Source organism: Cimex lectularius, unplaced genomic scaffold (assembly GCF_000648675.2).
Source record: "Cimex lectularius strain Harlan isolate CLEC.00 unplaced genomic scaffold, Clec_2.1 scaffold89, whole genome shotgun sequence".
In the NCBI taxonomy this organism is placed as follows: Eukaryota; Metazoa; Arthropoda; class Insecta; order Hemiptera; family Cimicidae; genus Cimex; species Cimex lectularius.
The window spans coordinates 877,206-903,381 of NW_019392722.1; the positions used below are offsets into that span (position 1 = coordinate 877,206).

At 33.5% G+C, this 26,176-nt stretch overlaps 1 protein-coding gene across 3 annotated transcripts in view; it reads left to right on the top strand.

Moving 5' to 3' along the window:
- The window catches only part of LOC106663643, a 303,217-nt gene that overhangs the window by 57,990 nt on the left and 219,051 nt on the right, over positions 1 to 26,176 (top strand). For all 3 annotated transcript variants that reach the window (XM_014388633.2, XM_014388635.2, XM_024226677.1), the window contains exon 4: positions 22,573 to 22,651. In XM_014388633.2, the coding sequence (XP_014244119.1) occupies positions 22,577 to 22,651 (75 nt within the window). In that variant the 5' untranslated portion in view covers positions 22,573 to 22,576. The remainder of the gene's footprint in view (positions 1 to 22,572; positions 22,652 to 26,176) is intronic.

Sequence of the window (26,176 nt, forward strand, 5' to 3'; positions counted from 1 at the left end):
CTACCCCTTTAATGTATTCAATCAAGTTTTTGAATTTTGAAAAAAACAGCCTATTTTATTAATTTAACACTCATGTAATATTCGTGCTCTACACTCCAATATTTAATACTGATTTAAATCAGTACTTTTACCAAAAAAAGGTTATAATTGAATTAAAAATAGGTAATATATAAATTTTCAATATTTATACTTTAATACATTAATTAATTAAATCTGAAATTAATGAATTAAGTAGGGATATTAGTATATAACATTTCAATATTTACTTTAATGCATACAATAATTTATGCATTAAAGTGCATTAATGCATAATTAATTTATGCATTAATTATTATGCAAAATTAAATTTTATAATTATTAAGCTAAATATAGGTATTAATATATAACATTTCAATATTTATACTGTAATGCATTAATTAATTAAATTTTATAATTAATGAATCAAATATAGTTTTTAATATATAACATTTCAAAATTTATGCTTAAACGCATCCATTAATTAAATTTTATAATTAATAAGTTAAATATAGGTATTAATATATGCCATTTCAATATTTATACTTTAATGCATTAATTAATAAAATTTGATGATTAATGAATTAAATAGATATTAATTCATAACATTTCAATATTTATACTAACACACAAATTAACTAATATTTTTAATTAATAAATTGTATAAGTAATACAAATATGTCCGATATTTTATAATTATATAATGTAATATATTACATTATGTATAATTATAATTATTAGTATAGAATATTAAACGATAATACTAATGCACACAAATTAATTAAATTTTATCATTAATCAATTAAATAGGAATGATACTATTACATTTCAATATTTATGTTTTAATGCATAAATTAATTCGATTTTATAATTATGCCAAATATAAGTATTAAAATATAGTACTTCAATATTTATACTTTAATGCATAAATTAAATAATTGTATAATTAATGAATTAAATAGAGTTATTAATATATAACATTTCAATATTTGTTTTAATGCATAAATTAATTAAATTTTATGATTAATGAATTAAATAGTTATTAATATATAACATTTCAATATTTAGGTTTTAATGCATAAATTAATTAAATTTTCTAATTATGCCAAATATAAGTATTAATATATAACACTTCCATATTTATACTTTAATGCATAAATTTTATGATTAATGAATTAAATAGTTATTAATATATAACATTTCAATATTTAGGTTTTAATGCATAAATTAATTAAATTTTCTAATTATGCCAAATATAAGTATTAATATATAACACTTCCATATTTATACTTTAATGCATAAATTAATTAAATTTGATAATTAATTAATTAAATATATATTAATATATAAATTTCAATATTTATGTTTTAATACATAAAATAATTAAATTTTATAATTAATACAATATATACATATTAATTAATTATTATATGTGTTATTATATAGTAATAATTAAACTTCAGAAATCAATAAATCATCATCATACATATCAGTATACGTATGTATCGGTCAAGACGGTCAGGATAGATTTTGGTCTTGAGTCTTCGTAGTTTTCCAAGCCTTCTGTTAAGTTGTCTTGTGTGGGGATTCCACGTTACATGAACATCGAAATTCATGTTACCAGTGCATTTATAATTTCTTTTCTAGTGTTTTACTTTGTTTTGTTGTTGGCTGCATTTTATTAAGTTGGACTCGCCACTGGTGTTCGATTCGTGAAGCACGCCTTTGACTGTGGCACAATGCCGCTAGATAGCACACGGCGGTTATATGAAACAGTCTGTGTCTTTCTATCATATACCACGTTTTTCCAATAAATTCAAGGATTATTATTATTATTATTTTTTTTTTTTAAGTTTTAATAATTCCACCAGTCTTTACCGGCAGATACGCCATAAGGAAAATACCTCAACGAGGTCTGACGTCCAGAAGAACATGATGTTCAGATTCATTAAAATCTATCCAAACGTCAAATCCATATTTTTGAAAACCAAGGCCATACAGGACCCAGGACCTATAGATAAATCGTGTGTAAAAAATTCAGGAATATCCCATTACAAGCCACTTCTTGCCGTTAAAATTTGACGATTTCATCTTTGTCACTAAACATTCCCATCAAACCGGAAAGACTCGTTTTTTCTTGTTCAAATAAACTATAAAATAAAAAATAACGTTAATCAAAAATTCTTATTCTTGTTTGAACCTTTTCTAAATATTAAGAAGTTTTATGCGATTAAGATTAAGAAGTTAAATTATTAAGATCCTATTTTTTGTACTCAAGAACCATCATATTAAGTGTATTTGCTATTATGCTAATTCTAATACTAATACGTTTTATTATACACTTGTTGTCATCATCGCCTAAAATAAATTTTTCTTACACGAAGATCGTATAGGAAATTCGATGTCTTATTCTATTTTCTATTCCGCTACATGTTGTAAACGTGTTGAATAGATCGTGTGTAAAAAGAAAAAGCTTTTGTTCCGCTGAATCTACTGATGCCAAAATTAGACAAGGAAACTTTACAGGGCTCTAAGAATGCTCGTGGTAAGAAGAAGACGAATAAACCAAAAGTCCGCGATTTTTCTGGTTGTATTTAAACATTAATTTGGTAGTTAAGTTTTAATTAATTATACGTATGATGAGACGATAATTATCTTCGTTGCACTCCAAAGTGCCTTCATTAAGTACGTAAATGTATCACGATGGTAGAAAAAATAGCATTCTCTAAGCAACAATCACCGAAAATTAAATTAGTCCGGAGATTTTTGCTAGCAACTATGGTGAAATAAACCTAAACTGATCTTAAATATCGACTTTCTTGTATGGGATTTATTTAAAAGGGATTGATACTTACAGATTTTGGCAAGAGACATTTTACTTTGAAAAGGAAACAGTCAGTACAAACTGGAGTATTAGCATCTATCAAAAAATGGTCTACAGTAAACATAAATTGACAATCTACCCAGCTTTTAATATGGTCAAGATATCAATTTACTAGAAAAATCAAGCAATAACATTTGTGTTTGGATATTTACCCTCAATTTAATACTTTCTACCAACTAAAAAATAATATTACAAAAAAATAAGTTGATAGGCACGAGCAATACTCCAAACATAGAAACCTCTCTTTTTTAGTAAAAACTTTCACCATAATAAAAATTATTATTGCCACACTCTATATCTGCTGTTAGAAGTAATAAAGGTCTTTTGAGGTGGGTTCTGCTGTTAGGCATGTTAGGCAGGGTTGTAGCCTGAGTCCGTTATTGTACTCGCTCTTTTTTCGATAATAATCCTGGCTGACGTCCTGGATGCAATTCAAAATTTTGTTAATGCCTTGGAGACGTTTCCTGTGATTACTGGAATCTTCCAGTTAATCTTAGGATGTCGGGTTAAGGTCTTTTGGAGGGAAGGCAGTCTTGATGCTTACGAGCGTTGACAATTGAAGAGCTCTTCCGTTGAAATGGTCAATGAATATAAATATTTCGATATAAAAATTAATTTACAACCCTTAAATCTATTTCTAATTCGTTTCCATCTGGCCTAATCTCATCCCTAGCACTTTTAGGCTTGTTCTTAAACGTATCTTATAAACAATCTTAATTGGCTAAAAACAGTTTGAATTTACTGCAAAGTGATAAAATTTATTTAATTAATTAATTTTGGGAAGGAAGCCTGGAGATACAGGAAAGAATTACTTCCTTAATTAATTTATTTTATGACATTGAGACTTCGCTTGACCTCATTTTATTAAACTCATGAAATTTGCAAACCTCTTATGTTTATAAATCTTCTCAAAACAAAAGGCTTCCTAAAACAAAATAGATTAGATACAGTTTACTGTAACCTCCTGGAAGGTTTTGGCTAAATTTTAGCTCAGTGCAAATTTTAATCTGGGAAATTTTATGGCCGGTTTTGCCTGGTCCAAAATATGTCTGAATCTCTCACATTGACAGTTGTTTGTCTCAAGCTTAAAATTCCTCCAGATTCTTACTATGTAAAGCTCTCGTTGTTCATATTCTTTAATATATCAGATAATACTCAAATTTCCTCTATTCCTTTCGCTCGTGCTTCACCTTAATTAAAATCTCACATGAGGTTCCGACCTTCTCTTTATGCAATTAGCCCTCCTATCCTTTTTTCATTTGTTGCAGAGAGTCCAAATTTAGACGAATTCAGATTTCATTTAGGCTCTACCACATTAAAAAGTGAATACTTAATTTTTACTTTAAGTAATTTTTCATTGTTTCGGTTTTGTAAATTTGGCGAAGGAAGCTTGGATTTAAAGGAAAGAATTAGGCCCTAATTATTAAAGCTGATTTTATTTTATTATTTTCTTTTACTCTCACTTCCCGTTTAAGTTAATAAGGAGATTATTTTAGAAATGTTTCAAATGTCTAAAAAGTATATTTAATGGTTTTGTTTATTTTTAAATCATATTGCCTGTTCATCGGCAATCGGTTATTGATGTAGTTTTTTCTTTTTTTTATTATTAATTTATACTATAGTAAAACATTATTCCTATTTAAATTAATTAATCGTTTTATGCAAGGTTTTGATTGAAATAAAAAGTTAGTGTCACGAGCGGTATTCGAACCCACGACCTTCGGCTCAATACGCCGCTACTCTAACCACTTGAGCTATCGTGACTTCAAGAGAAATATTGAGCCGAAGGTCGTGTGTTCGAATCCCGCTCGTGACACTAACGTTTTCAATTTACCCAAAACCTTACATAAAACTATTGATTAATTGAAAGAAGTAATTTGATCAATAGACCATTACATACAATGGATTATTCCTATTTGTTTATTGAAAAAGGTACTTTTTCATTCTTTTATTCCCTTGAGTTGTTCTTTTTATTAGATTATTGCCTTTTATTTAATAAATTTGACAGACACAGTTCGTAAGCACATTATTTTACTTTAAGAAACATACTTTAACGTATTAATATATGTATACAGTTTATATTAATATCTAAGATGTTTCGAAAGGTGTAGGGATGTTGTAGTACCCTGTAGGTTGGCAGGTAGCGATACAGAATTTTCTCATATGTTCCAACGTTCATTTTCCAGCAGGGGCACGTTAAAAAACATGGTTTGTGTCCTTGACCGCTCCTGTTTGGCACCGTTGGCAAAGGAATCTTTGATCTGAATCCTTGATCCCAAACGGCGAAGGTGAGATCCTAACGATGGTGGTTGAACCTTAGCCTGCGCATGGTAGAGCAGAATTACCTTTTTTCTTTGTATGCCGTATACCGGTATACCATCCCTAACCATCCCCAGCGTTTAAATGTACCTCTGGTTGGAAGATTCCATAGAACTTTCCTTTTTTCCCCAATTAGACACTGTAAATTCCATTTCATGCGTAGAATACTTCTTTTTTTAATTAATTAATCTGTATTTAAAATTGAGATGGGAAGTTAGTGTCCGAGTGGATCGAAGTCACGATAACTCAAGAGGTAGAGCAGCGTGCAAAGTTCGTAGGTTCGAATCCCGCTTGTGACACTGACTTTCTTATCTCAACCAATACCATAAATACAGATTAATTAATTGAAAGATACATGGTCAAGCGGACCACGAAAACTAGTGAACTTGTTTTTTATTTGGGCTACATCAGAGCTCGTCAAACCAACGAACCTATGACTGCCTTCTTTGCTAGATGATCGGCTTTTTCTTTTCCTTTTACCTCAGCATGTCCTTTAGTCTGTATAATTTTTATCCGCCATAAGGTTGCCATATGGTAAATGTTATTTTTGGACTTTTGTCGGTAGGTGCTTTAATGCCTTAACAGAGCACTTTGTGAATCCGAAATCATAAACTACTCTACGCCTCATGCGATGTTTGACATAGAGTAATAAATGAAAAAATAATACCTTATTAAAAAACTAGTACCTTGAGAATATATTTATTTAGAAATCGTGAGATGCGGTCTGGTGTGATGTAGGTTTCAGAAAAACATTTTCTTTACCGTGCCAACGTTTTGGCCCTCTCGACACGACACGCAAGAATGGAACAATTACACAGAAGAAAAACACATTGAGTCCTGAAGATGATCTCAATAAAGATCGAAACGTTGGCACGATAAAGAAAATGTTTTTCTGAAATCTACATCACACCAGACCGCATCTCACGATTTCTAAATAAATATCGATTAACGGTCACTAATCACCACACATCTTGAGAATATATTTTGTATTTCCTGATTCATAATATATTTAAAAGTTAGAAATGTGTAGTATTTAGTGGCCGTTAAAAATTAGAGTTGATGATGAGTTTTGGTCCGAGTTCCTCACGTTTGAATAACTTAGACCCAGTAAGTGACCCTGTGCTTCAACATGAGTTCTTTAAAAGTTGTTAAGATTAGAAAATTAATTTATAAAATAATAAAAAGTTCCAGGTAATAAGCACCTGTATTATATAATTAATTACCATTATCTGTTTGTCTTACGTGAACTTCCGTGTAAAAATAAAAATACTTAAATAAAAGAAAAGTCTTTGTTCTTTGTTACGGACTTCAAAGAGAAAAATCGCCTGAAGGATCATCCTTGAAATCTCTCATTTCCTTATAAAGATTTATGCTATTAGTGCAAATAGTACACTTCTATTTTATTTATTTTTTGTTACAGTCATAATTGCTTTTGTTGGCTAGAGGAAGCATATTTCAGGTTTCGTAATAATGGTCGATGAATGGGACGAGTCCAGGCGAAGAAAAGGCGTGGGCGGGAAGGTGATGGCCCTATTGTTGCAAAGCCACCTGATTTTTATCCTTGTGAATGGTGCGGAGGCGAAGACCTTGGCCGTTCCATCCTCGAGTAAAATGTCAAATGACCCAGTAATCCGAAATCGGGACAGAACTTATAAAAATTGACCGGTCGGAATTTTAAACCGCGCCGATTCTAACATGGCCGTGGCCCACGCATAAAATAATTCTTCGACTCGTAGAAATAGTTAACGTCAACGGGAATCAGGTAATCGTTGGAATGAATTTTCTGTAGTCCGGAAATCCTTTCCGTGATTCGACGAGAACACGCGAACCTGCGAATTTTTCGAATCCTATTGATCTTCGCTGAAGACCTGCCCTTGTCGATGTAATTGTTTCATCCTATTCGACTTAGATCTTAGAAATTGTAAACAGGAAATTACTAATCTCTATCGGACAAGTTTTACCGATGATTAATTTCTTCTGCTGTTATTTGTACTGACTTGGAAATTGGCAAATTTTAATTAGGTCAAAACAATTGCTGACAATACAATAAATCGTTGGAATAGCTTGATGAAGGAACCGTGAGTTTTTTCTTCTTTCAAAATCTCCTTACCCCTGATTTTTAATAAACAGTAATGTTGATCGAATCAGAAAATTGTATTCACCAGTCGATTTTGGTAAAAAAAATTATGCCTTCTAAATGGGATTTGCAAATTACCCCTGATTTTTAATAAACAGTAACGTTGATAGAATCAGAAAAGCACATTCTTGAAAAATTGTATTCAACGGTCGATTTTGGTTAAAAAAAATATTCCTTATAAATGGAATTTGCAAATTACCCCTGATTTTTAATAAACAGTAAAGTTGATGGAATCAGAAAAGCACATTCGTGGAAAATTACATTCGCCAGTCGATTTTGGTAAAAAAAATTATACCTTCTAAATGGGATTTGCATATTATCCCTGATTTTTAATAAACAGTAAAGTTGATAGAATCAGAAAAGCACATTCGTGGAAAATTATATTCTACAGTCAATTTTGGTAAAAAAAATTATGCCTTCTAAATGGGATTTGCAAATTATCCCTGATTTTTAATAAACAGTGAAGTTGATAGAATCAGAAAAGCACATTTGTGGAAAATTATATTCAACAGTCGATTTTGGTAAAAAAAATTATGCCTTCTAAATGGGATTTGCAAATTATCCCTGATTTTTAATAATCAGTAAAGTTGATAGAATCAGAAATGCACATTCGAGGAAAATTATATTCGTCGATTTAAGTAAAAAAATGATGCCTTATAAATGTGATTTGCAAATTATCCCTGATTTTTAATATACATTTCAATAAGTAGTAATGTTGATAGAATCAGAAATGCACATTCGTGGAAAATTATATTCAACAGTCGATTTTGGTTAAAAAAAATTATGCCTTATAAATGTGATTTGCAAATTATCCCTGATTTTTAATATACATTTCAATAAGTAGTAATGTTGATAGAATCAGAAATGCACATTCGTGGAAAATTATATTCAACAGTCGATTTTGGTTAAAAAAAATTATGCCTTATAAATGTGATTTGCAAATTATCCCTGATTTTTAATATACATTTCAATAAGTAGTAATGTTGATAGAATCAGAAATGCACATTCGTGGAAAATTATATTCACCAGTCGATTTTGATAAAAAAAATTATGCCTTCTAAATGGGATTTGCAAATTATCTCTGATTTTTAATAAATAGCGGGATACGAATAGGGGCCTAACGATTTCAAATGGACTCATCAATACTTGGACATTTTTTGAAATGCTTTTTTGAGCTGAGTTCAACTTGCAAATGGATTTTTATTAGACCAATCCCAAAAAAAAACCTCTTTCCGAACATGACTTTTATGTATTATTAATGTATATAATACACTTTCATATATTTTTTGTTGTTGTAACAAAGTAATAATCCTATTGCTTTTTATTACAGGTATCAATCCTAACTTTATGCTGGATTCTGAACTAGACCTACCTTTTTCACATAGACTCGTAAACAGTTAAAAAATCGACTTATAAGATAATGTCATCATTGGGTCCGCCTGATCTCATCTGATTACGGTTTAATCACATTAAGCTCCATTTTAACGCTTTCTCCAGGAGATGTGCTTGCCGATTTTTGAACTCGCTCTGATTTCTTAAGATTTCAATTAACACGCCTTTTTTTTTGCAAACCCCTCGGCTTAGAGCTACTAAAAACGGGAACTTTGCAAAGAAACTCTCGAAGAAATTGTTAATTTTTAAATTTTAGGTTAGGATCAACTGAAAATAATATTTGGGACTGATTTTTGAGAAGCCACTAGATTTAAATTTACATTGTTTACACAAAAATAAATTGTGTCAATACGATCTATTTTTAAGCTTTTAAACTTAAAAATTAATAGAGAATAAAACAAATTACAAAGAGAACACTTAAAATAATAGTTTTTTTTAAATAATATAAATATTATTTACAATAAGGCGACCGCTGAGGTCTAGTGGTCAGGGCGTTCGCTTCGTATTTTCTATGTTAACGGTTCTGGATGCGAAACCCGGCATAGCCCAAGGAATTTTAATGGAGAATAATATGAAAAAAGGATTTTAAAGTTGTTTGACGCCTCGTCCGGGACAACCAACGGGTGGCTGGACGTTAAGCCTTCCAGGACAGGAATTACTTTTTACTTTTATTTTTACTAGATTAGAATTGTAAATCCTGGCTTACGTGAAATTAATAAAATTCTAAGTTCATTTCACTTATATGATTACTTTCCGTGTAATCACGTAATTATTTTTACGTTTTTTCAACTTGCGGATTGAGCCTGCATCCAGTGTTAATAGCAGTAAGTTAAGTACCTGTCGTACAGAAGATCTTAACATGGGTGTCGCCGACGAGGGGTCAAACCACTTTGCAATACGTATTATTTACCACTTGAGCAGGGATTCGAACCCAGAACTGCTAGCGTGGCAAATAAGAGCCGGACGCTCTAGAGACCCTTCCCCCGCGGTTTTTATAATTCCCACGTAAATTTCCAATGTTTATGCATTCAATATACGATGAAAAATAATTACACCAACGATTAAATGTAATTTACATATTTCAATATACGATGAAAAATAAAAACGTTGAAATATTACAATATATAATACCTACAGGGATATAATCATTGGTTTGGAATTTTGTCTTGTTTACATTTTATCCGGGTAAGGATTGTAACACCTTTTAATAATGTAAATTTAGAATTTACAACATTGTAAATACATTGAGCTGTTCAGAAAATCATCGATACGATTGTAAATATTTAAACAAAAATTGACATAGTATACACAATTTTATAAATTTTTATAAGTCGAAAGATCTTATAAAAGTTTATATGTCGTAAATAAACAGCAAAGTTACGCTTAAAAAAAAGTTTACATGTGTACTTTCTAAAAATGATGTAGAATTTTTTACGAGGGTTCGCAAGAACAGAGGTTATATCAACCCTCGGTGTGCCGGTGATTTTGAAAAAAGCCCATTTGTAAGTATGTCGGGTTCGAATGCAGGGCCGCTGGATTCGAACCCAGGACCTTTACCTTACAGTCACCGACGCCCCTAATGATGTACACTTAAATCTGTAGAACCATCATTTACAAAAATTGGAAAAAAAGGTTTTTACGTTTCTTCCATCATGGCCATGAGACTTGTCGATGCAAAATGGTCATATATATTTTAAAAGAAACTATATATAATGTATTATTATAAGAAAAAAATAAGAAACTGATCATGGGCGGAAATTTAATTTAAAAATAAAACAAAAAGTATTTCAAAAACCACATAGAAAAGCTTTCAGTAGCTGATAAGCGGTTCTGGTCCAAAGGGGTAGGGCTGCTAGTTGTTAGTTTATCCGCCTTTTGATCTACTCGAGTCTCGCTAACCTCATCAGAGGTACCTGGTTGCGATTTCCCAGGAGTTGAACATATTAGGCATGCTTAGACCAGTTCGAGTTGAGGACGAGGGGTATAACATCTTCAATGCTGCTTGGCTGTCTGGAAATATATTTACCTACGCACCTTTAAGTCCTTTTTAAAAGGGTAATGACATAGTAGATCAGTTAGCCAAACGAGCGACAACAGCCGGACAATACCAGGACATAAACCTGCCAAAGACAGATGCGAAACGTACCTTAAACAAACACTGGTTAGTGGAGTGGCGCAACTGGTACAACAGTGGAACAGCGGGAAACTTTTACAAATCGCTACACCCAGAATTGCGCTCCATCCCATGGTTTGCAACATCCCAATTTGGATGCAAAAAATTTTATTCTTCAATGTTTCGGACGCACCAACCACTACATTTGCGGGGCTTATTTGCACAAAATAAATCGTAGAGCGTCCCCAAACTGTGCCACCTGTGATCAACCAGAAACTATCAAGCATTTGATTTTAGAGTGTCCAGAATACGAGTCTACCAGAATAGACTTCCTTGAAAATCTGTACAACATAAAAGAAATCAACAAACCGGTCAGCTGGGAGAGCCTACTTGCTCTTAACAGAGTGGACGTATACCAGGTTATATATTCCTTCTTACAAAATAGTGGCATCAACGTGTAAACGTGAAATCGTTAAGGTAGTGGTCGGTTCAATCCCCTTGGTGTTCAGCCCGGATGCGGAGCTGTCCTCGGGTCGGGCTCTCTAAACGCGCTGGGCATTTAGTCCCCGTGATGTGGGGGGATGTGGACTTTTCCATAGGACAATGCGTCATATTTTGTAAATGGTTTTTATCCACATCCTTCAGAAACACCCGTTTTATGAAGACAGTAGCCTTTTAAATTGTGTAAAACTGTGGACGAGAGCCTCCCTGGGGATGGCTTTCTGCGGCCGGTGGAGATCCCCTCCTCGTAGGACGGCTATTAGCTTCCCGAGCGTTTGATCTGTATTTATTCTGTAGTATTTATTGTAATTAGTTGATAGTTAATTATTGCATCTGTTAGTTGTTATTTATTTATTAGTTTGTGTCTTCAGATTGTTAGTTTTGTCAAAATTTAATTTGTTATTTGGTAGGTCTGCACCTTTATTTATTCATGTTGTTGTTATCCTTTGCTGTTGTTGTTTTCGCACTGATTTTTTTTATTCTTAGTACTTATTGTGTTGATCAATCTTTATTGCTCTCGTTACTTGTAATTTATTTATTGCTTTTGAATTTCTAGTCATGCTAAAAAATGGAATTTGATATTTCATAGGTCCGTACTCTTGGTGAATGTTCCAAAACAAAGCAAAAAAAGTCCTTTTTTTATCCAGTGGATTGTTGTGCTCACTGTTCTATTGCATGTATCTCACCTCAAAAATTGATGGTGTCGGGTCCAGGGGTTGTGCTATGTTAATGGGTCATCTAAGCCCTCTTTTCCATTTTCAATCCATCTGTACCATCCATAGAAAGACTACTGTACTAACCACGGAGTTTTTATTTTCCAAAATATCTCATGTTTTTCTATTTTTGATTTAGAAGAGTCTGCTAGAGTTCTTTACATCTATGTAACACAAAACAGTCCACTTGAGAAAAAAAAACTATGATTTATGCGGTGAAAATAAAGGCAACATCTTTTCTGGGCCTACTTGATCCACGCTCTATTAAGTTGATTCACTCATGTTTCATTTGTAATCTCATCTCATGTCGAATCATGTTTTCACCCCGGTACGTAAGACATTGGCTAGAGATAGAATAGAAGACAAGTTGCAAAGTTCACAAGGTGTTGCTGGACTTACAAAGCGATAAAACCACTTCGCGTTTATCCGACCGAACCGGTGCGCATTATGCCAACTGCTGACTTTCCCACGGCCAGACATTATGAAACTTTTATTTATGTAAGCGGCTTATCGATAGCCATCTCCCCACATGGTCAATCTTTCAGGCTGGTCTCGATAATTATAGTCGATATAATTAATTAAATTGATATACTGCTCTGATTAGTTTTAATCTCGATAAGAATTAACTTTGCGGTTCTTAATGAACTCTAGCTTTAAATACTTTTAAAAACTATAAAACGAAAATAATCTTAAAAAGGTTAAATGTACATAAAAGTTCCATAAATATTAATAAATATTAGATAGCGAAAAAAGAAATATAATCTAATAAATTTTTGCTGTATAGTACAAGACAAACTGTAACATTTTCTCAGTTTAAGTAGTAGATTTTGAGTAATAAAAATATAACAGTTCATATCGTTTCATGTTAAACAGGGAATTTGAATTAGAATTATTTTTTTTCTTCTAACTAACAAATTTAAATCCAGCATTCCTGCCTTGATTTTGAAGATTATCTTATTCCTGGTACTCTGTAGTTTGTACTTGCACGAGCACGTTTGTTCATTTACGTCCTTTGTTTTGTATTTCCCTGTTTATTTTTAACAATTTGTTTTCTCTTGTTTAGTGGTAAGGATTTCCTTTTTCTCGAGGTCTATAGATATGTAGATTTTATTTATTTTATTTTAAGTTTCTCTTTGCTTCTGAAGATTTAATAAACTTCTGTACACTGCCTCTCCTCTCTCAAATAATTTTTATTATCTCTTAAGACCGGAAAATTTTTATTTTACCTTAGCAATCAGCTAGGAACTAAAGAGAAGTTTGGTCTTAATTCACAAATTGTTCCTCTTGAATGGGGGTCCAACTTATCCAAATGGGATCACCTCCATATTTGTCCACTTTTCTCAAAAACCATTAAACCAATTTGAATAAAATTTCGTATGCATATTTGCGAATGTGTGGCAAACTGTCACGGTTAATGAAATATTACTAAAGTAAGTAATTTTAATTTGACAAACATGTGAAATTTGGAAATACATTGTCCATTTGTAAACTTGAAAAAAATTCTAATAAAATGTATATTATTTTTATAATTCCTTAGTCATAAATATTCTAAAACATATGTTACTTAATCATTATAAAATAAAAAATACATCAAAATTATTTGATAACATTCTGAGAAAAAAATCAATTTATGCGGGAAAAAGTGATTTTTTAGAAAAGGCCCAAAAACGGGTAAATTTTGTTCCGAAGCACAAAAGAACAATATATATGCATATAAGCAAATAAAATAAAGCATGGAAATGCATAACTAAAAAGCTGCCCAAAAATCACGAAACTGAGCGCCTTAGCCAAAAGGAAGTTGGAGGATATGTACGAGAAAACTTGGTGGGCTTCATAATATAGTACTAGTGTAGTGTAAAAAATTATGAATAAATAATAAACAAAAGAAGTTGGTTTTATTTTTTTGTAATATGCAAATGAATTTAAACAAGAGTTGAAAGAAACACGATTTAAAAGATAAAATTGTAAAAAGTATATGAAAATGATCAAACATATGCAGCTTATATTAGCTTATTCGGAACCTATGAAATCTAAATTTAATAATTAAAAAAAAAAAAATTCGGTTCTTCTTCTGAACGAAAATGAAGGAAATTACCATTGGATGCAAAAAACCTGACAAATCTTTTAACTAAATACATTTCTTTTTGTTGAAAATTTTGGGCATGTTTTTTTAAAAAGAAAACTTCGAAATCTTCTGATTCTAACCTGCCTCATCAAGATCTTTCTAGATTTGGATGAAATACAGAGAATTTTCTGCTATTACCACAAACTTCCCCTTTGAAAATTCGAAATAATTCGCTTGGTTTTTACCAAATTTTGCTTTCCTTTATTGTCAATAATTTGTCTTTTGTTTCTTATCTCTTAGCTCTATGTATCCAATGTATTTTACACTGTTGTAATTTTTTTCTTGAAGTTTATACTTGGCTGTTTGAAGTTCTATCATACTAATTTCTATCATAAACATCTCATTTCATTTCTGCCTTTGCGATAAATTTCTATAATTTTTTTAAACCCTTTTGCCAAAGCAAAACGGATTATAACTAATTCTTCTCTTGTTTCTTGTGTTTTTTGAGAATTAATGAATTAAAATTTGTAAAAACCTTTTTTTGACATTAGCCCCTTTGCAGCCATAGCCATGTTAACTATTTAATTTTAATTTAGACATATCATGTTTTATACCTTATGTTCTATATAATTTAGAAACTATTGTATACATAAGTACACTGCTAAGTTTTTAGAACCTAACAACGTTGAATAGTTGATAGGAAGGGGAACTAACGTGATAATTTTTTGGAAAAATTTTGCCGTTTCGTTTGGAAACTTAGGCAGCTCATAATCCATGTTTCTTCTTCCCCGCACTCATCGCATATCGGGCTATCTTTTAGTCCTATTTTGTAAAGGTACTTTTTACATTGTGCATGGTCAGAACGTAGACTTCAGATGGTTTTGCATAGTCTTTTTGGCCTTGTACGTCCTGTAAACCACGGTAATGACGGTATTTCTGGCTGAATAGATTCAAAAAATTTACCTTTTGGGGACTCAGAGTACCTAATCTGCCATACTTTTCGATGGAGTTTTTTATTTTTAGTGAAAGCGTCAGAGATCGCCATTTTAAAGTCGTTCGTATCTGACCGTTCGGTGACAGCTTGTTTGGCGAGGGTATCGACAATCTCATTGTTTTTAATTCAGCAGTGCGCAGTAACCCAAATCAGTTTAATATTTATGTATTTTTCCTTCATGACGTAGAGGTTGTGCATTATGGGATTCGATGAAGTTTCTTATGTAGTGTTTTATTTTTAGCAGTGCACTTCTACTATCGCATAGAATTAGAATTTTTGTTTGGTTTGCTTTCTTTTGGGTGGACTTAATGGCTTTTAAGCCGGGAGCACACCCTATGCAACGCCATGCGACGCTACCCTATGCCACCCGACGCTAGTCCAAAATCCATTTTCTCATAAGATTGTAATACCCCGTGCACACCGGCCCGATGCTATGCTACCCTACTCTACGCTCTGCGATCCCCGCTGTCCAGATTTTCGTCGGGTAGTATCGAGTACAGTCGAAGACAAAAGAACAGGACACTCATATTTTCATTCAAACTACATGTGTTATTGTCGTTATATTAATTACAACATACTTATTTTAACATAAACCAAATTAACCGAGATCAAAAATTCATGTTTTTATTTAAAAAAAAATTAATCGTTTGGTAGTAAATTGATCAAAACAGCGGAATACCATTTTTTGATTTAATGAATTCAACTAACAATTTATTACACGGTTTTACTCATAAAATTTAACTAACAATTTATTTCATGGTTTTGCTCATAAAATTTACATCCTTTTCGTCGAGTAGCGTCAGAACAGGTCACTCATATTTTTTGTACTTTATTTCAATGTATGTATATGTATATGTATATGTAATTTTGTCATTATATTAATTACAACATACTTATTTTAATATAAACCAAATTAAACTAGATAAAAAATTCATGAATTTTTATTTAAAAAAATTTAATTATGCTGGTTAGGCAGAAAATCTATCAAAACACCGGAACAACTTTATTTACAACAATTAAATTTAAGTAACAATTTATTACGTGGCTGTGCTCATAAAATTTAACTAACAATTTATTATATGGTTTTACTCAAAATAGTGTATTAAGAACAAAAGAGGCGTTGCGATTATGATAGTGATTATTGTGATACAATATTAATTACAATAAACTTATTTTAATATAAACCAAATTAACCGAGATCAAAAATTCCTTAGTTTTTATTTAAAAAAATAATTTTAATGGTTTTGGTAGAAAATTGATCAAAACACGGGAATACCATTTTATGGTATAACGAATTTAACTAACAAGTTATTACTCGGTTTTGCTCAAAATAATGCATTAAGAACAAAAGAGGCGTTGCGATTGTGATAGAGATTTGTGATATACGCTGTGTGATTCTTCAAGGCGTGCGCTTGACGTCGAATAGATGCGCACACCCTACCAAAACGTGACATGGCGTCGGGTAGCATCGGGTAGCATCGGGTAGCGTGGCATGGCGTTGCATCGGGTGTGCTCCCGGCTTTAGGATAACAACACTCGGCGGAATATATCGAACTATAATTTGGAAGCTCGTAGTGTTCTTTATAATTAGAATCATAGATCACACAGCCCACACCATCTTGGGATTTTGATCCATCTGTGAATAGCACAGAATCCCGGCCAATGGGAGTTTATTTCGTCTAGGAATACATTATTTACTATGGAATTACTTATGGTGCAAATTTGGGAGGAAAAATACATCATAATTTTGAAATAATGCGCCATAGGGATTCTCGAATTAAGGCAGTTTTTTATTATGCGGGATATAACTATAATGCGCATGAGAAAAATCTTTTATAGTTTCATGATGCTTGCTTTTTCGCTAATCTGAGTGCGACTTAAGTTTTATATGTAGGCTTTTATATTATTTCTCATTTTCCTGCGAAATGTTTACCTGTTTATGCTCAGCTGTATTTACGTGATCTATCTATACAGTTTGCTTGGAGTTTAAATATACTATCCGTTTTTATCCCTGTGTCCTGAGCCGGTCTAGGATTCCTGGTAATTCTCCTGAGCTTTGCAAGGCTGGAATCATTAAAATAACCCTAACCTTATTAGCATTAGGTCGTCGGATCTTTTTGGCACGGCATCGACGAGGGAAAATGGAAATGAAAAATTCCTCCGGGCCTAAAGGCTTCGGCTTCGATTTGCATTGCCAGATCCGCGCATTCCGACACGTCCATCCTTAAAGGGGCGTCACTTTCACACGTGAGAACAAATTCACTCAGCATTCTACATTGGGCTTTAATTACTATCCTCGGTCTATTTTATATTATAATATCGTGAAAAACTTAAAGTAAAAAAAAAATCTTTCTATAAACCTGTAAACACACGTTGTGCTCGAAAAATAAACAATTGTTTGATCAGGTTGTTCTTCTTTGATCTAACAATTATCCATCGATCATCAAATTTACCCTGCGATACTTTTTATCATCTCGCAAAACTATTTAGTTCAAAGACAGCCTCTTGAATGAAATCTCTTCATGTATTTAATTATGATCCAAGCTTGTAACCGCACAACTATGTAGATATTCAGTTAAATTAGTTTATATTAGTCATAAATTATTGTAAGTATTCAATGGGAAAAGATTAAGTTGATAGTCAGGTTGACCTTCCTTATTTATTCCCAGTGTTATGGCCCTATTAGCCATAATAGTCTTAAGATTAAGTATTCATACTGTAAAAGGACATATTTCATTTACGGAAAATTTCAAGCTTCCTAATGAGATAATTTTCTTTTACTGGTTTCTGTTATTACAATGAATTATTTTGCCTTTGGTGTTCATGAATAACATTTTCAGATATGAGCAAAATGTTATTCATGAACACCAAAGGCATAATAATTCATTGTAATAACAGAAACCAGTAAAAGAAAATTATCTCATTAGGAAGCTTGAAATTTTCCGTAAATGAAATATGTCNATGCTTTTTATTTCTACGAATATAACAATGATTATTAGCAAAGTCATGTGATATATAAAGGAAATTGAAATTGTGTCGCAATATAATAAAAACTTTTTTTAAAGCTAATCTGCATACTGTTGATGTTTTGAAAAAGCAACAAATCAACCAGGAAGAACCACTATAACAATGAGTTTATGTTACAAAGCGGACGTTCGTTCTATTTGACAGATCAGATAACGAAAAGCCATGGGAATTTGTGAATTTATATGTCCAGGGAAATCGCCTTACTTTAAAAATCCGTTCAAGAGTTGTTCCTCTATATTATTAATTTCAGAAGGCATAAATAAAAACGATAAGGTTCTATAGAAATATCGTGCTTATTTATTGGATTTTAATATTCATGTAGAGAAGGAACGAAGAGCACAGAAAATTAAAATCATGAACAGCCATAAAACAGAACATTTTTATCTATAGTTGGTTTTCCGTATTACAAGCCCGAAAAATTGTGAACTAAATCAGCTTCGTTTTTCAATAATTTATTTGACTTCACCACGCTTGTGCTTGAAAGTAACATTTAGTCATTTTTTTAAAAATTTATTGAAGAACTTTATTTGTACAATGGTACATTATAGTTATTATCAGAGTAGGTACTATATAATATTATACACAAAAAAAATGACATGAAACGTGTGGTGAGGTAAGACACCCAGCGGCGTTCCTCATATAGTATTTAAAAATAGGAAGCAACGATTTGTACTATAATGACATATAAATTAATAAATAAGAAATAAGTAACAATAAATTTTTTTTTTTCACATTTGTCTGTTCAAGTTTCGTTAGCCAGATCAGAGTGCCTTTTACGTTTTAACCGTCTTAGATGTCTCGGGGGTGGCTGATGTTGGCGATATACTGCATTAGTGGGTTAGGGTGTGACATGAGGTTCCCGAGAACTCTTCGTCACAAGACAAGAGGATCTTTAACGTCCGAACCTGGCCTATTCGGCCTTATCGGACGTTTTGTTTCTCAAGATGAGAGATCGTAGAAACTTCCGGGATGTTAGCTTACACACGCATTCGAGGGACTATTCAGCATAATCATCGCGTCCTCAACTGCTATACGCTGTCGTCCGGTCCACCGTCTCCCGTGAGGCCGAGGGTAATAACGCTGGCCATATGCAAGCTTCACGAAGGTCACAAATAGAAGACAGCCTCTGTCTAAGTTCCCGCCAGGGTCGTCACCACGAATCCGTTCCCAGTTTAACTAGATCTGAATTTGGAACTTTTCAGTTACACCGTGGTACAGATGGTTATGCACCCTCCCCCGTCTATGCAGACAGGATCTGGTGCACTGGCCCTCGTGTGACTTTGCTAAGGCACCCGCCGCCCATGCCGACCCTAGGCCGACACGAGTACAGCTGGTGCTTTAGAGAAGTTGCCACGCCCTCTGGACTACACCTTTATTTTGTGCCCGGATACCCCCCTTGCAACCAAGGGTTGGGAAGGGTCACAGGATAGAATGAAGGAACCCGAATTGGTGGATGATATTAGGGTTTGACAGTATTTTTTCATTGTGCCGATCGTATGAGTCCTTCATTACCGTCCGGACATCTGGTATATCCAAATCCGGTGAATGGCGACGTTGCGTACGTACCATGGGGCCGCAGTTATGAGACGAAGGATGCGATTCTGAACGGTTTGGATTTTGTTTATTTGTGTATCTCATGCCGAGGACCATATTGAAGCCGTACTGCCAAATCGGTCTTATTACTGTTAGATAAATCAAGCGTTTGATATGCAGGAGTATATTTTGGCTGGTCAGGGGATGTTTTAAGGAGTAAATCCGATCTGGTGTTCGTGTAACAGCATTTTTAATGTGCACATCCCATACTAATTTATGATGCAGTTGTAGGCAAAGATAGCGAACAGATAATGCAAGTGGTACGGGTTCTCCCTGTAGCTGGATGACTTCGTTTGTCACATTGCGGCGATAAGTGAAATGTACAGTCTGCGACTTGTTTGGATTAACTTTTATCCTCCTTTTCTGCACCAACCGGTCACGCGAAGTTCTGCAGCTCTGTACGGGCTTCCTGGCTGGTGTGGTGTTTAGATAGTACAGCGACATCGTCTACAAAGTGAGCTATTTTTAGAGCTGGGTTGGTTGGGAAGTCACTCGAAAAAAGTAGATAAAGAAATGGCCCCAGCACGCTACCTTGAGGTACGGTAACATAAAAGGTCTTTAAACACTTCTATGAGAGCTTTACCGAAAACAAAAATTACATTTGGGGAAATAAATTCTTAAATATTATAAAAATATGTTCGAAAGTTTTCTTGCTGTTGATTTTTCTTAGACGAAAAGTTTAAAAAAGCTCGTGTTAAACTTGAGGATAATAATAGAGAAACATGTGCACCAAATTTCAGCAAAAATGGTTCAGCAGTTACCGTGTCTTTTTAGGTTACCCCTCAAACCTCCTTCCCACTTGTAAATAATACCCGGAACACTTTTTCCGGGTGCTCTGGTGTTTTGATAATTCAAGATGAAAAAAAAACACTGTATTTTCGTAATTTAATGTTTTTTTTCTACAGCAAAGGGAAAACAGCAGCTCAGATTGCTAGGAAAATATTTATAGTGATGACGTCCGTAAGTGGTTTGCTCGGTTCAGAAGTGGAAATTCCGATTTGGAAGTCACGCTCTGGTCGTCCTTCAACCGTTAGTGATCACCAAATTCAAACTTTTGTCACAAAGAACATACAATCACTTACATCAGAGACATCGCAGACATTCTTAGCATATCTCATACAAGCATTTCAACGCATCTGAGAGCACGTAGATGTGTCTGTCGGGGCGATATATGGGTCGTGACATGTTGACTAAGAAGAATTTGTTGAACCCCATTTTCTTCTGCGATTCCGTCCTAAAATGCAATGTAAACGACATATAAAAATATTAATAATAGATGAACTATTGGTCCTTTACAACAAGGTTCAGAGAGAAAAAAAAAGAAATATGCAGCGACCCACGGTTTACAGCTCCAAAAACCGTATTAACTATTAAGAGAGGGTGCTTAATTATGAGCACTCTGGATCAAGTTATGGTCTTGAAGATAAAAGCAAATCTAGATGCTACCTCCAGGATTTCGACCTATTTTAAGGTCATCAATAAGGAAAAGCAACCTTTGATATGCTTACAGATTGACATATTTAAGGTTGTTTTTGCCCTTATGATGACCTTAAAATAGGTCGAAAACTTGGCAGTTGCTTTCTTGTCAAGTTTGATCCAGAGTGTTCGTAAGTAACAAAGGGGTCGGTACTTCTAATACTGAAAACAGACACTTAATACTGAACTTCTTTACCCCAACCAAATCGATAATTCTCGTGCTTAGTGAACACAAGTGGAGCGATTAAAGCCAGCAATTTACCAAAAACGACTGGGGATTGTTTTACACCAAAATTCTAACCTCCACCTATATTTGCAGATGGGTTAAATTATTGAAGCTTAGCTGGGCTTCACACTATCACTTAATCCGTGCTTTACAAAACTATTAATGAGGTAAACTTTACTTCATTTGAAATCTGCAGAAAATACACCGAGGAGCCTATCGCTCACAAACTTGAGAAGTTCAAGGATGACGGAATTGCACAATTACATAGTTGATGTCAGGTAATGAAACAAACTGGTTCATATATTGTTTATTAAATTTATTCAAAATTTTTTTTTATTGACCTTGCCTTACAAAAAAAGGTACGAATTTATTTTACGACCCGATAGATTATACTTCTCTTTCTATGCTATTTAGAATAAAGAAGAATCAAGTATAAGAGAGGCGTCGGTGGCCGCAACGATTAGGAAGCGTTGGCAAGGCGCCCATACCTGTATTGTAAAGGTGTCGGGTTCGAATCCAGCCTGCATACATACAAATAGGCCTTTTTTAAAAATCATCGCCACCCCGAGGTAGAAGATTTGAACTCGTACTTGAAATACCTTCGTAAAAAAAGTAGAATAACCAAATCTGTTTGATTACATAGTTTTTATAGTTATTTGCATTATTTGTAACAATTATTCCAAAGTTTCGAATTTATCCTTGGTTAAAATTTAAAATTTGCTTGGTTTTTTTTGCCAAATCGTGAAAACTAATGAGTAATGACCAAACGCCTATTGTGTTATAGACATCACAAGTTTTGAGTCATCTAGTCCCTGAGCGAAACAGGCACGAAATTAGTTCAATTTTTGTTCGAAATTGCACAGAAGCATTGACATAAAAATTGTCATTGTTGAAAAATAAAAGGGAATAAATTCGAAACCAACTCAAATTAACTCCTAACATGGTATACAAATTATCCACGTGTCTAGACGCCAGATGGTCGCTAATTTTATTCAAATTTTAGGCAGAAACTAATAGTATCCTTGGACCATTTATCCCTTATGAATAAATTAGCGGTTTATCATGTAATTCTATTAAGATTTTATTAGTAAGAAAAAAAAATTATTTTCTTTTTCAGAAAAATGGCGAGCAGCCCGGAAGGACTTCAGGTCCTTTCAACACAACATTTTGAAGCAAATGCTCCAAATAATGAAATCGTAAGTAAAAACACAAAACTAAAAAATAGATAGATAAAATGAGTATCACCACCGCAATTTAACTGGATGTTAAAGGAACCGTCACCCAATTATTGGGTTGTCCGGAAAATAATGCAGGATTTTGGTATTAAACAAAAAAAAAGAAACTAGTTACTTTAAAGCAATGTTCTTTAATCAAAATAATTTCCCATACNAATGAGTAATCCTGTAAACGTAAACAGAATATTTTATATAGATTTTTTTTAATGAAAACTTAAAATCCTGCATTATTTTCCGGACAACCCAATAGTAAAATCTGTCACCATCTCTTACGCCATCTTGGTTTTTATTGGTTTGGCAACACAACAAGAAGCTTCTTTTTATGTAGTTTCTTTTCCGTCACGATCTTTTTAATATTCATACTCCATTTGAGGACATTTTCAAAGATTGTAATCTCTGCTCGTCTGAAAAGGAGACAAAATTGAGCCCCGGCGGCTTTGGAGTTCTAAGTAGCGGCATGGATTTGTCAGCAAAGGCAAAGGCTGATATATTTTCCATGAAAAAGATTGTATCTCGCCCCTCGAAAGAAGGTTAAACCTAATCTGCCGCCATGTCTAAATGATGTCTAGATGAGAAGGGCAGATAGTTTAGAAATAATAAAACAAATTTCATATCTTGCAAATTTTATGGTTCCGAAAAGAGCGCCGATTTTAATAGAGCCGTTTTTTTAGGAAACTATCATTTTCAGCTTTTATCTTTAAAAGTTTATTACTCTTGATCTATAAATCGTGTAGATTAAAGCTGAATGTTCACGCTGTCCTCTGCTACTAGACACAAAATCTCCAGCGATTCCTGTGATTCAGGCTTTCTTTGTCCAGTACGCATTCGACTCTGAATGAACAAAAAAACCCGCGAACGTTTCTAACTTGGGATAGTAAAGCTCTCCCTGAAATCTGTTATTTCTTCTGGTTTTATTCGTTCCACAATAGAGTTGAAATATCAGTAAAAGCGTTCATTTATTTTACAGTACCCTTTACGATCCTGAGCGTTGCTATGTCTGACAACACACATGGCAAAACTTTAGTGAGTTGACAGCAATTTCTTCGACCCATTTCCAGGATCAACATGCCCTGTTTACTTTTAAGGGACGACTTTTAAGAGAATTTCAAGGCCAGGGAATGAAATCCAATACTGCTGAATTGACGAAATCGTCTCTGACGCCTTTAGAGCTATTGACGACCCAAACGCCATGTGTTACTACTCGAAATTCAAGTTTTAAAACTTGTTTTGACGCTTTTTAGCTTATCTAAAGAATATAAATCATGAAAATTTTATAAAATTTTATTTGAGCAAAGTCTTTTCAAATTCAACATAAGGGCCTAAATTATTTTCGTAATTTCAGAAACCATTAATACAATAAATAATTTGTTATTATGATCTGTCATTATTATTTTTTATAATTTCTATTTTTTTGTTAAGTAAAACTTCTTAAGTTTCTTCTAATCGTATTTAAGTTAGTAGAATAAAATATATCTAGATTTTTATGTGAGATATTGGTTGAGATAAAAAAGTCAGTGCCACGAGCGGGATTCGAACCCACGACCTTCGGCTAAATACGCAGCTGCTCTACCACTTGGGCTATCGTGGCTTCGATTCACTCGGACACCATCTCACACTCCTTATAATCCAGTCCCTCTCCCTGCTTATAATCCAGTCGATTTAAAGGTAGAAATTTCGGAAATATCGATTTCCTTCTGTTTGTAGTGGGTTTGTGCCTCTCCGTGCTTATAACCCTGACCTATTAAAGGTAGACATTTCGGAAATATAGATTTACTTGTGGTGTGCTGTGTTTGTGACTATGGGCATGTATTATACGAAAGTTTGACAATAGCATTTTCGTTGTGACTAGCCCTGCACCATTGAAGATTACGAAATGCTGAATACCTCTGACAGACCTGACGAAAGATAACTGATAATGTCCTTGTATCAATGTTTCTGGGAGGAATAGTACAACTTTCGAAAATATAAATTTGCCTCTTTTAACGGTGAGTTTGATCCTTATAACTCTGGCAGACCATTGCCGAAATACCGAAACCTGACAGATCAAAACGGGGAGTATATGCCACATAGTCGAAATTGTACAACCGATGTGTGTATAATGAACTCGTTGGTCAGGTCCATCAACCTCCAAACCTTTAAAAAAGTTGCCATCTTGTGCACAGGGCTTGGTCTTCAATGAAGAGTGAAGGTCCTCTCCCAGCTTATACCCCTGGCCACTGGCGAAATGCCGTAATCTGCCAAGACCGAAATAGCTAGGATAGGAATATCCGAATTATCGGACACAATCAAACTTGACGTCCATCAACCTTCAGACCTTCAAACACATATCATATTGTGCTCGTCCTGCTTATATCCTTGACCACCGAAAAAGGAGAAATGAAGAAATGCTTCGAACGGGAAGGCAATCTGTTGTAATCTTTTCCATCTAAAAGATTTAATTTCAGAAAAGCAAATTGTACAAGGTGTCCCATCTCAACCTCAACTTATGAATTTAGTGAAGCTAACGTGGTAGAGCAGAGGTGTATTTAGCCGAAGGTCGTGGGTTCGAATCCCGCTCGTGACACTGACTTTTTTATCTCAATCGATACCTTACATAAAAATGAATTAATTGAAAGAAGTTATTCGGTCAATCGGACCACGGAATATAATGTTGATTGATCAATATGTTGATTTAGCAAGTTTCTCAAATTTTTATCTGTTCTTTTATTGTTTCTATTTTTAGAAAAATCTATTTTTTAAACGAATCACGGATGTTTTAACCATGTTTCTAATAGCGTTAAAATGGGCTCCATTACGTCATACCGTCATAAAATGATCGTCCTGGGTTGGGTTCTCCGTTCGCCTTCTCTGACAGAATGCCCCTGGGGTTTTCGGACAGGCTAAATTATGCAGCTATGCACTGCAAAGTTTTGCACGGTGGAATACTCTCTGAGATATAAACCTTGAATAGCAAATGAGCTCGAGGCAGTGACACCTGCATTCCGGTAAATTAATGTTATTTCCCTAATGTGTATGATACGCGGTTGTAATAAATCTTCGCCTATCTATAACGGAATACTACGGCAATACTCTTGCGTTTACATCCGGCTAGCAAATGCAGTATAAACTTTATCTTCTTGTTTTTGTATTATTCGGACGAAACTAAGGATTAATACCGATTGTAAGTTAAAAATGAAATTAGTCTAATAATTGAATCGAATAAATTAAAAAAAAAACACAAAAACAATTTGATAAAGTTCTTAATTAGATGAATAGACTCTCTTTCTTCTGCTGTGAAGAATTTTTGACCTTCTTTATTTTCATAACTAATGCTATCGGGTTGTCCGGAAAATAATGCAGGATTTTAAGTTTTCATTAAAAAAAATCTATATAAAATATTCTGTTTACGTTTACAGGATTACTCATTTGTATGAATGTCAACACTTATTAATCCTCTTCCAAATGATATTGTTTGTTTACCTCTGTAGCATTCCGCTACTTGGAAAT